This window comes from Rosa rugosa, chromosome 2 (assembly GCF_958449725.1).
Source record: "Rosa rugosa chromosome 2, drRosRugo1.1, whole genome shotgun sequence".
NCBI lineage: Eukaryota > Viridiplantae > Streptophyta > Magnoliopsida > Rosales > Rosaceae > Rosa > Rosa rugosa.
The window spans coordinates 67,923,128-67,935,987 of NC_084821.1; the positions used below are offsets into that span (position 1 = coordinate 67,923,128).

Genomic DNA, 12,860 nt, shown 5'->3' on the forward strand with positions numbered 1-12,860 from the left:
CCTATTTGGTAATTTTTCCTTCATCTCACCTCCACGGCTCCAAATCTATCTCTTTCCTCTTTTCTCCCTTCTCCTTTGTGTTCTACTCTATCCTTAACTAGAAAATGAAAACGGAAGGAAGAAAACGAAAGCATCATAAACAGACACTAAATTAACATTAAAACAACATTAATAACACATCTAGTACCTTCTTATCATTTTATAATTGGGGTTATCCTGCTAACAATTCTCCATAAAGCTGCACAAACACTCTTACACTGCTTATTCTTATTCAATATCCGAGCATTGATTAGCTTGTTATATTCCAATATTATATTCTAAACATGCTTAAAAAGGATCTCTTTGGGTTCTTCCAGATATATTCATCTTAGTTACTACAACTTTCATCCCTACTAGGCTACTACTACAACTTTAATCTTCGTTCACATATATGGTTTCAATTCGATGGTCCTTCTGCAGGACCCCAAAAGGACCCATAAACAGAAAACGTCAACAGCACAATATGTAGTATCAGAAACAGTTGAAAGTAGCTCTAAGCCTCTAGCTCTGATTGCAACCACATGCATATAAAATTAACAGGTGCAGTATGTTGTTTAAGAGGTGATTTGAAATTGTACACGTAGGCTAAATTCCCCTTAACAGTTACTATATACAGTAGATTTCTATATATGCTTGTTAAAGTTTTGATAAGGTCTAATCATATTGGGGATAAATCAGACATAAAGTCTTTGCTCTCAAATTCTGATATTATGGGTGTTTGCTTTCAAGCACAAAAGGTGAGGCAGAGGTGACCTAGCTTATAAGATGCTTTTTTTTTTTCTTGTGATCCTTGTTATGCAAGTGAAGAAAGGAAGGAAGTTCATGGCTAGCTTTGAATCAAAACTCTGATATCATACATCCAGTGGCGTAGCCAAAAATCTCACTTATGAGGGTCAAACTTTATTAACTAACAAATTATACACATTTACAGTCGTCCTCTAAAAATAACACAATCTCTTGTCCAAAAAAATAGGGAAAATTTCGCAAACAGTACACCAAGTAAAGGCCACTAATAATTCTTATACACAAAGTTTCAAACCAAACATTTCGTTACACGAAATCTGAAACTCGACCCACTATCAGTACACGACGTCAATTTTTGACACCAAAATGTCTATTATGCCCTCAATTCTTTTTTTTTTTAAATAATTTTTTTTTCTGTTATTTTTTTTTCCTTCGTTTTTATCTCTTTCTTCTTCCTTCTTCCGGGCTCACTCGATCTTTCGCCGTCGGGGACGGCTCTGTTCCCGGCAAGGCTTTCGGCTCCGGGACCACAATCTGGCTGAGCAGGGCCCACGAGCTTCAGTTCAACAACTGCGAGAGAGCCAAAGAGGCCCAAATCCACGGGATCGAGACCTTGATCTTGTTGAATGACGTGATTTGAGGGCTGATTGAGATTGAGTTGTAATTAGTTTCCTATTAGGATTAGTTAACTTATTCTGTAATTAGTGTATTGATTAGTTTCCTTGTTGTATAGGGCTGTAACTTGTATATTTGCCTCCATCGTGAGAAGAATAGATAATCTGGAAATTCCCCATGTTTGAACTCTTTAGTTTCTACATGGTATCAAAGCGGGACGACTCCTAATCGTACCTTGCTCTCTCGAAGTGAAGCGAATCGAATTGAATCCGAAGCAAAGCATATTGAAGTAGCACACCACAATCTGAAAATTCCGCTGCGTAGCCCAAATCGAAGAACCCTATTTTTTTCACAATACCAGTGAAGAGTGAAGATAATCTGAAGCTCAATGGGAAACGAATCTGAAGACAACGTGCCACAAATTACTAGATCAAGTGCAACCCCTCCTCAAGTTGTTCATAACTATGTTACGAATCAGATCGACTCACCTTTCCCTACTGGCACCATGTTGACAGAGAACAATTATGCCCTTTGGTCCAAGATCATGAAGATGCGAATCAATGGTCGAAAGATGTGGGGGTATATCAGGGGCACTAAGACAAAGCCAGCAGAAGATTTTGAAAATTGGTGTTCTGAGAATGACAAGGTGTTAGAAAATTGGTTCTTGGTTATGGTGTTAGAAAGGGCATTCTCTACTATTTGGACCTGACAAGTGGTGGGGAACAAAGGATTCATCAGGCAAATAAGGTTGGAGGGGTAGAAGAAGCAAAAGCTACTGTTTGGTTATGGCATCGGCGTTTGGGACATCTCTCCTTTGGCTACCTTCAGAAGTTAAATTCTTCTTTATTTTTCAAGTGTAGTGTTTCAGATTTTAAGTGTGATGTTTGTGAACTGGCCAAGAGCCATCGTATTACATATTCCCCAAGTTTTAATAAAAGTTCAGAACCTTTTAGTATCATCCATTCTGATGTCTGGGGTCCTGCTCGAATCCCTACATTGTCAGGTGCTCGGTTCTTTGTTACTTTTATAGATGAATGTACTCGTATGGTGTGGGTATCTCTTCTTACCCATAAAAGTGCAGTTTGTGATGTATTCCAGAAGTTTCACCGTATGGTGTCTACCCAATACCGCAAGCAGATACAGGTGTTTCAGTCTGATAATGGAGGTGAATTTGTTAATAATGTCTTGTCGGAGTTCTTTATGAGTAATGGGATCCGACACCAAACTTCAAATGCTTATACTCCTCAACAGAATGGTTTGGCTGAACGGATGAATAGGCAGTTGTTGGAAGTTGTCCGGGCATCTCTCTTTGGAATGAATGTACCGCTTGAATATTGGGGTGAAGCTTTGAAATCTGCAGCATATTTGATCAACCGTACACCGTCCCGAGTCATTGAGTTTCAAACACCGTTTCACAAGATGCATAATCTTCTCACCATTCCTGCAATGCCAAACTTAGAGCCTCGTGTGTTTGGTTGTGTCGTCTTCGTTCATATACCTCAACATCAACGAGGCAAGCTGGATCATTGTCCTCGCAAGTGTATTTTTCTCGGGTATGCTGAATTTCAGAAGGGCTATCGGTGTTATGATCCCGAGGAAAACAAGGTGTATATTTCTTTGGATGTCTCTTTTCGTGAGTCAGATGCGTATTTCACGGGTTCTACCCTTCAGGGGGAGAATCATTAAGTTGAAGGGCAGTCCCCGATCATTGGAAAGGAGTTTCTAGAATTGGAAGACTTGGAAAATAGGCTTCAAACTTGTACTGAGACTCAACCGGTCAGATCAGATGACACCATAATGATTGACTCTTCACCTGAAAACGATTCTGGAAGCCCAAGTATTTCAAGAAGTGAAACTGGTCAGTCGACAGGGGGAGATCAAACGGTAGAATCAGGATCCGAAGCGCAAATTATAGTGGAGCATGAACCTGAAATAGTAGAGGTTGGCCATGATTCCAATATCTTTCTAACACCGCCAACTGAAGAACTGTCGCAGGATGTCGCATCTCAGGTATTACCTAATCCTAATCCTACTCCTAACCTTATTGATAATCCATAATCTAGGTATCCACAGAGGTCTAATAGAGGTATCCCAAAGAAACAATACGAACCTGAAATTACAACCAAAACTAAATACCCAATTGGTAATTATGTGTCTACCCATAAGTTGTCTGAATCATTTACCTGCACTATGAATCAATTATCCTCTGTATCTATTCCGAGTAATTTGCAGGAAGCGTTATCAGATGAACAATGGAAGAAAGCCATGAATGAAGAGATGAGTGCCTTACAGAAGAATTCTACTTGGGAGCTTGTTGATAAGCCTCGAGGAAAAACAATTGTTGGTTGTCGGTGGATTTTTACTGTGAAGTTGAATGCTGATGGAAGTATTGACAAATACAAGGCAAGATTAGTTGCTAAGGGGTATACTCAGAAGTATGGAGTGGATTATCAGGATACGTTTGCTCCTGTGGCAAAGATCAACACTATTCGAATTCTTATCTCTCTCGCAGCTAATCAGAATTGGCCGCTACAACAATTTGATGTGAAGAATGCATTCTTAAATGGAGATTTGGAAGAAGAAGTGTACATGGATGTGCCTCCAGGAGTTATGAACCCTGAATCCGGGAAGGTGTGTAGACTAAAGAAGTCTCTATATGGCCTGAAGCAATCACCTCGAGCTTGGTTTGGACGGTTCACGAAGAGTATGAAGGCATTTGGATATAGGCAAAGTAACTCTGATCATACTTTGTTTATAAAGCGCAAATCAGGGAAACTCACAGCCCTTATTGTATATGTTGATGACATGGTTGTTACTGGAGACGATCCGATAGAGATGAAAGCACTGAAAGACTATCTAGCACGCGAATTTGAAATGAAGGATTTGGGTCAATTGAAGTATTTTTTGGGTATTGAGGTTGCTAGATCAAGTCAAGGTATCTGCTTATCTCAGAGGAAGTATGTATTGGATCTTCTTGCTGAAACTGGAATGCTTGATTGCAAACCAGTAGAGACACCTATTGAGATGAACCATCGGTTGGGTGAATTTCCTGACCAAATTTTAACTAATAAAGGGAGGTATCAACGTTTAGTGGGAAGATTGATCTATCTTTCTCACACTCGACCAGACATCGCATATGCCGTGAGTGTAGTCAGTCAGTTCATGCATAATCCTAGTAAAGAACATATGAATGCAGTGTATCGTATTCTTGGGTACTTGAAGACCTCTCCAGGAAAAGGTATCTTGTTCAAAAAGGGAGGTGAGATGGAGGCTGTAGGATATACAAATGCAGATTGGGCAGGAGATCAGACTAATCGAAGGTCAACTTCTGGCTATTTTACCTTTGTATGTGGAAATTTGGTGACTTGGAGAAGTAAGAAACAAAAGGTAGTTGCAAGGTCTAGTGCTGAAGCTGAATTTCGGGGTATGGCTCATGGAGTTTGTGAATTATTATGGATTCGAAATGTATTGAAAGACTTGGGGTACAAGCTTACAAAACCAATGGACTTGCATTGTGACAACAAAGCAGCAATTGAGATCGCGCATAATCCAGTACAACATGATCGTACTAAGCATGTAGAAGTTGACCGATTCTTTATCAAAGAGAACCTTGATAGAAAGATCATTCGGTTTCCTTTTGTTAAGTCTGAAGATCAACTTGCCGATGTTCTTACAAAAGGTGTATGTGGACGAATATTTAGAGAATCAACTAACAAGTTGGGCATGATTGACATCTATGCTCCAACTTGAGGGGGAGTGTTGAATGACGTGATTTGAGGGCTGATTGAGATTGAGTTGTAATTAGTTTCCTATTAGGATTAGTTAACTTATTCTGTAATTAGTGTATTGATTAGTTTCCTTGTTGTATAGGGCTGTAACTTGTATATTTGCCTCCATCGTGAGAAGAATAGATAATCTGGAAATTCCCCATGTTTGAACTCTTTAGTTTCTACAGATCTGCATCCCAACTTCCGACGGTGTTATTGAAATGGGTTCCTCCGGTTTGATAAGAGATAACTGGGGGTTGATCCAGCAAGCCAAGTCGTTGTTCAGGTCGGATCAGCCCGACCCGAAAACAAGACCGCTCGAGTTCATCAACCGGAACTTCTCCATTTTTGACATCGGCATCATTGCCGGCGTGCAGGAAGAGGATCACAGCTCGTACAATGACGACAAGAAACATGTTTTTGGTTCTAGCGAAGCGGCAGCGGCGGGAGAAGCTCACCTCGCAAGGGCGGCGTTGGAAGCGAGGGAGTGAGCGCGGAGGTGAGGAAGGCGGCGTTGGAAGCGTGGGAGTGAGCCCGGAAGAAGGAAGAAGAAAGAGATAAAAACGAAGGAAAAAAAAAAAATAACAGAAAAAAAAATTATTAAAAAAAAGAGAATTGAGGGCATAATTGATATTTTGGTGTCAAAAATTGACGTCGTGTACTGATAGTGGGTCGAGTTTCAGATTTCGTGTACCGAAATGTTTGGTTTGAAACTTTGTGTATAAGAATTATTAGTGGCCTTTACTTGATATACTGTTTGTGAAATTTTCCCAAAAAAATATATATATTAGTATATATAGACCCTTAAGAAAATTTAGGTGTAATATTTCTTGTATTAATGCTGAAATTGAAAGATCCTTAAATCATGTTGAATAAATTTTGGGATTCAAGATGAACGATAAATATAGAAAAAATTATGTTTTACTTCAATTTAGCATATTAACAAAGAATCGTAAATATGCGCATATGGGCATATATCGATCAATAGGGTAAGAAAACCATGAAAAGATTCGTATTAATTAGATAAATGTAGTGTATTAATAGTGTTAAATATTATTTCATTCCATTAAAGTTCAAGGATAATTAAAACTAATTAAGATATATTTGTATTGAATTTTGAAAATTGAGACTAATTAAAGATTTTTCAAAAATTGAGAAGGGTCAATTTTATTTCATTCCATTAAGGTTCATAGATCATTAACACTAATTAAGGATTTTCCAAAAATTGAGAAGGGTCAATTGACCCTTCTCGCCCTAGGCTAGCTACGCCATTAAGGTTCATAGATCATAAACACAATGACTAATTGGTCATCAAAATAATCACATAGTTGAAAGTGTTTACTGAAAAACATTCGAGCCGAATCTAAGAGTATGAGAATTAGAATCAATGGAAAGGAAAAGAAAACAAGACAAAAATTGGGCTTGGCAAATTTTAACCTGTCCCAACCAAAACAGATGAAAATTAATGGTGAAAACTAATGCCACATTGTAATGTTTTAATGGCATGAATTGGTTGGCATCGTTTTTACCATATATAATTAACACACACACACACAAAAATAGCTAATTAGCTATATTGGCAATATGCTCTTAATAATTCTGTCATCTGTTTAGGTAAAGCTTCGAAAGTGAGCATGGAACTTTAAGGTTTCAGAGAGAGTTGGTCGCCTGATTGGCTTTGTGTTGACAGTGCAAATTTCTTCACTGTCGTTTGCGTTTGGGATTAAACCTTAGCTAGTGTATGCTTTTGTATTTATATTAAACCTTTGTGTTTGGGCTGTTAGAAGATTGTATTGGGCCATGAGACATTCTCTTTGCAAGACTGAGTTCAGTTTAGTCGATTTGTAGAATGGGCCATTAAATGTACGAACTCTTGTGTTGAAGCTTTTAGGGTTTCCAGTGAATACATCAACACCCCCTATGTGCAATTGTGCATAATGCAAAAGAACTTTCTTTTTCTCTTGTCAGACCCTTCGTTGTGTCCGATCTTATCACATCTAGTTGAGGGAAAATTTTAACCTCTCTGAATTCGTTTTATTAAAGGAGCTCAAGATTGGTAATATATGGAGGATTTAGAGAGAACCTCCTTAACTTGAAATGTGAGGATGTTTTTATTTTTAACGTATAGTTTAATAATCTAAACAATTTATTCTCTAGTTATACACACACATATGAATCCTACAAAAATTAGCAAATCTGAAAACGTTTAACCATTTGCTTAGTACAATATTCGTTTTATTTTTATCTAACATACTACATTTGTGCATACAATTTTAAATGACCAAATGATTATATATTTGGTTGATTTTTTGTAGAACAATTCTTGCATAAGAATTTAAATTATCAACGGTTTAAATCATTGAATTAGATCACATACTAGTGTAAAATAGTAAAAATTCTCAAATTCTTAAAGTAAAGAGGTCCTCTTTAGAACGAGCCTCATATGTCACGCCCTGTACCCGGTGTCGATGAATTTTAAGCACCTAATGCTGAATCCGAGGTGTGAGTGTTACAAAGCATAATGTAAATAAACTCTTCCTTCTAGGCTCGTTTAACTTAGTCATTCTTGAAACTCGTGTCACGCATGAACAAAAGTCTATAGGGGCGAGCTTACGCTCAGTATGGCCAAACCTTTTTAAGTCATTATTCTCTAGATGTCAGAATCAAGTTATCAAACAATTCTTACAAAAATAAACAATAGAATCGAAGCATGTCAAATGAACTCCACTTAATTACCCGTTAGTCCATATATCAAAACAAGAGCGCCTGCACATCCCATACCGAGTATTTTACCAACAAGGGTGACTCTAGATGTTGCGAATATATGATCTAACACCTGATAACAATTCAATCCACATTCTCTTTTTGTTGGTCATCTTGCTTATCCTTAATCACCAAAACTAAACAGCTCTATTAGCCCACCTGAAATTTGGTCCCTACGAGTTAAGCTCAACTACACAAAAGAATTTTTTTCCCATGATCCACATATCCTTCTAAACTCCTTTTATAGCTTATATGCACATTTTCAAAAGCAAATGTATCATGAATGACATCATAATCATTAGAACACATGCTTTTCTACAAAGAGATAACATTCAAGATTACAAATCAATCGGTGTGCAAACAATTCACCGATTTTAATAATAATTCTATTTATCATTTTAGTAGAAAAGGTTCCCCAAGCGACTTTACCTAGAATCCAAGCTTCAAATCCAACACTGCTCAAAATTAATAACATTGCGATTAGCATTCTGAATCATTATCCTTCTCGACAATACGAATCGATCGTCTCCCTGAATACCGATAGTAAACTGAACCTCCTAATACGAGTCTTCTAGAAATAACAATTTGATCTAACTCAAACGTCCATCGATAGAAAGAGAACAGCAAGACGAATTTGTATATTTTTCCGGATCAGAATCAGAGTTACGGATCAAAAGTTATGATCCTATGAAGTTTTAGAGAGAGAAAGTGAGGAAAAGAATGTACGGAAATGATGATTGATAAGCTATTTATAGGGTAGGATTTTCCACGTGTCCATCAACTATTAATGGCCTTGTTGCCATGTGTTAATTTCCCACAAAGCCACACCACCTTTTGCCACCTCATAACACATGACTAATGACTAACCCCCTTGCTGATGTCATCATCATCCACTTGGACGACACCATATATATATATATTGAATAAATATTTTTTTTGAAAGGATATATTGAATTTATGTAAGTGTTGAGTTTGATCACTCTGCTTTATTAGGGTTTTCTAGTTTCATTGCCGTGATATCCTTCAGTTCTTTGGTGCTGGGATATGGTACGGTACTTGGTTTATTACATGATCTCATTTTAAGAATCACCAATGAGAGTAAACTCGATCACAAATGACAAATATTTTCATAGATCATCATGTGATACTCAAATATCTAGCTGAGTTCCTCGTTCTTTGGTCTAAAGTCACATTTCTGGAGTATTATTAACAACTTCATAAACACGAGTATGCATGTGTAGTATAAACATATATAAAAACTTTATGCCCATGCATAAAGGACTTGTTACACAAGTACTTACAGAACACATGGAAGAAGACCTAATAATTAGAACACGAAGAACTCTGTGTCCACACTTCTTCCTTATCTTGTTGCGTAAGTAGAGAATCATCTCGATTTTTTTTTTCCTTTCTGATATAGATTTAATCAAGAAATATATATATATATATATATATGTGTGTGTGTGTGTGTGTGTGTTGAGAGTCAAAGTATGAAGAAAAGTCAGCACTCCCCTTCACCAAAGCTTATACAGATCGACAGCAGGATGGCGACACGTGTTGTAATCCTATATGGTTCTGTTAATCAGTTTGGATTACATATTAAAAATATAGTGAGCCGTTTCTCTGAGCTTGATTTCTTATTCTTCTTCTGTAACCAAAACCATAGAGAACTAATGTCATTCATGGCGTCTCTATTATTTCATTGTATATATTACAGTTCTGTGAATAGATTTGTAGGTTTGTCAAGCTTTCTTCTGAATATACATAGTACCAGCTGGGGAAAAAATGAATTGATCAACAAAGCTTCAGATCAGCCTGGCTAATTTCTACTACGAAAATTAACTTCAATATATAGCATAGCACTAGCTAGCCAGTAGAGTAAAGCTACAGATCACTAGCAGCCGAGGAAACATATAAACGACTTACAATAAGATTTGATACATAGAAATGTCTCTAATACATATATTGCAACAGTACGTGACTGATCATGTAGGGGCTTCAAAATACAGTAGTACTAGCTTCGTTCACAAACTTTCTTAGTCTCTCGGATATCCTTGCAGCTACCGGGCCTGGTGCAGACTCGCCGATCTATTCATGATCAAGAACGAAGTCATATAGATAATAGATTAATGAAGTAATATCATGCTAATTAATTGAGTTAATTGAAGTGTCAGGTTTTAAAAATTCTGTCAATTTTTACTTACCTTAGAATGTATGGTGTGGAAAATGGTATCTTCAACAACTGAGAAACTGGCATTTACAATGTCAGCTCCCTCTTCAAGAAGCATACGAATCGACCCCTCAAACATGAATTGAAAATCCAATCCAGTTATCAGAACAACATCTAGAACATAACCCATTTCACGAATCTCGATCTGAGGTAATCTTAACCCGCCACCATTTAGTCCCCTACGAGAACCTCCATTATTGTTAATGGTGATCCGCTCTACTCCCATTTGGCTGTCTTTCTTCTCCCTCATTTTCTCCAAGTTGGTCTGCAACTTCTTGATGTAGTTCACAGCTTCATCTATTTGATCTGGCAAAGAAATCACTTCCTGCAAAAAAAAAAAAAAAAAAGAGAAACAAAGAATCCCATTAACAAAATAATTAAGTGCACCTTAGCTATGTACTTGCAAACACACAACACCGGATCCAAATATGGCAAAGTGTTATAGAAATGTCTCAAGGACACTTTACAAGAGGCATGAATAAGAGGAGATGAGAGAATGGCCATTCTTAAGAAAAATGCCTAGATCTGACACCACATTACACATACAAGAGGGGGGAGAGAGAGAGAGAGAGAGAGAGAGAGAGAGAGACCCTTGAGCCTTGATGGGGTAGAAGAGAGTTGAGCTCGGAGTATAGGGCTTTCATCTGATTCCTCCTGTTTTTCTCAATGGTTTTTCTGTCAGTTCTAGATGAACTACTACTAGGGTACTGCTGCTGATCCATGAACAGAACAAGGCTATAGCCTAGCTAAGCTAAGGCTGCTAAGCTAGCTGGCTGTACCAATTAACCTCCAGTAACAGGAATCGCAATTTCCCACCTGCAAATTATAACACCATATGGTGATGGTGATGATATATATCAAAAACTTATAAACTGATGTTGGTCTGTCATCAATTTCGTTGCAGAAAGAAAGCGAAAGGTGAAAGGTGAAATAAAAGCAAAACATTATATATGATTAGATGCTATGCTATTACTGAAAAAAGTATATGCAGATTTCACAGGTAACGTGGTCCCTACGTGCGCACCACCTTCCTTGACCGTTAGTTTGCACAGATGGAAACACACAAACCTAGCTGGTTAGTTCATCACTGTGTTTATTTCGGCTTTCACAAACCCTACTTAGACTTCTGACCAAAACTACAAACCGAAACCCTACTTAGAGTCTTGGACAACATCATGAGAAATGCGAATATTTTCTTCTAAAGCTGAGGACATTGCGTGTGAACGCAAAGTTTATTTTGTGCATTTTATCCTCATCCTAATTATTGTTTGGTTATTTGTTGACTTACTTTTATATTCCTAATTAAATCTTTCAACGTTTTTTCTACTCTTACAAACATCTTGCTTAATACACTTTTAAGAAAAATATTATAAACAAATTCAAAGAGATACACTACATTAGAGTAGGGTGGCTTGCCAAACATCCTTGGATCTATTACTGTATACATACAATTTTAGTCAATTAATAAGTAGTTGAATGAATAAATATATTAAGGGTTTTATATATTCTTCTCCATTTTATATACTAGGGATGAATGGGGTAATATTTTCTTACTAAAACTTTTTAGTTAAAGATCGAGAAGAAATAAAAGAAGAACGAGAGAATGAACGTGAGAAATGGGGATGAAGGAAAATCGCATATAAAATAGTATATGTGATATATTTGGAGACCAAAAACTAGTTTTCGTCCAAAAAAAAAAGAAAAGAGAGAGACTAAAAACTAATTAAGATCGAGTGGATACATTCTTCTTCACAGTTCTCCTTTCCTCTTTCTTTCCTTCTCCAGCAGAGAATGAGAACTGAAAGATGGATGAAACCAAAAACAACAACAGACCCTAACCTGAGCTTAAAACAACATCAACTACTTACCAAGTACAGTAGTACCGTGAATGATGATGCTGCTATCTGGTACCTCCTGCCTATCACTTTGTCATTGAGCTTATCATGCAAACTATATAAAGTAACCCACTCCTCCTCAATCTTATCCAATCTAGCAGACGATTGATCAAGGCTGATCAAGCATTGATTGGCCGGTTCCCAGTCTCTGCACGTGCTTAAAAAAAAATCTGGGTTCTTTATATGGTAGTTTCCTTTATCCATGAGTGTAACATATGGTTTCAATTCGTTTGTCCTTTCCAGGACCCATATACAGAAAACGTCATGAGCACCCTATTCACAATTAGAAACAGTTCGAGTGTTCAGACACCCTTAAGCCATGTTTGGTTGGTGCAAAGAAAATGAAATTTTGGGAAAGTGAATCCTGAGGGGAGGGGGAGGAACCAATTTCCTCCACTTTTTCCTTTCCTTTGGGAACCATTTTCCCTTCCTTGACTGTCCAAAACGCAGGAAAGGAAAGTGTTTCCTTTCCCAATGCCCAGATTCTGGGAAACAAACATGGCCTTAAAGTAGCTTTAGGTTTCATTAGTCATTACCAGAACCACAGGATGACACATAGAGATTTTATTTAAGAGCTGGCTAGATAACATTTGAAATTGACAAGTCGTACGACTCGCCCTCTGGAGAGACTAAAGTTGCCGTCTATATGTATATGTTTGTTGCTTTATATTTTGATGAGGTCTAATCTTAAGGAACAAATCAGACTCATCGTCTTTGCTCGCACATTCTGATACAACTGGGCGATTGTTGCTTTTACGCTAAAAAGGTAAGGACAGTGGTGATCAGAGCATCTTTTCGATCTTGTTA

At 37.4% G+C, this 12,860-nt stretch overlaps 1 protein-coding gene across 1 annotated transcript; it reads right to left on the reverse strand.

Annotated features, from left to right (window-relative positions):
• Positions 1–9,593: 9,593 nt before the first annotated feature.
• On the reverse strand, positions 9,594–12,211 carry LOC133729596 (transcription factor bHLH162-like). Its single transcript, XM_062157159.1, has 4 exons — positions 12,027–12,211; positions 10,749–10,974; positions 10,133–10,483; positions 9,594–10,016 (listed from the first exon to the last, which is right to left on the reverse strand). Exons 2-4 carry the CDS (start codon positions 10,878–10,880, stop codon positions 9,927–9,929), a joined length of 573 nt encoding a protein of 190 aa, XP_062013143.1. The 5' UTR covers positions 10,881–10,974; positions 12,027–12,211; the 3' UTR covers positions 9,594–9,926.
• Positions 12,212–12,860: the final 649 nt, after the last annotated feature.

Excerpts from the sequence above, each read along its gene's own strand:
- LOC133729596 (XM_062157159.1), bottom strand. The coding sequence starts at position 10,880 with ATGGATCAGCAGCAGTACCCTAGTAGTAGTTCATCTAGAACTGACAGA. Across the intron at positions 10,484-10,748 it reads TACCCCATCAAGGCTCAAGG|GAAGTGATTTCTTTGCCAGA; the intron begins GTCTCTCTCTCT and ends TTTTTTTTGCAG. Across the intron at positions 10,017-10,132 it reads TCCACACCATACATTCTAAG|ATCGGCGAGTCTGCACCAGG; the intron begins GTAAGTAAAAAT and ends GATCATGAATAG.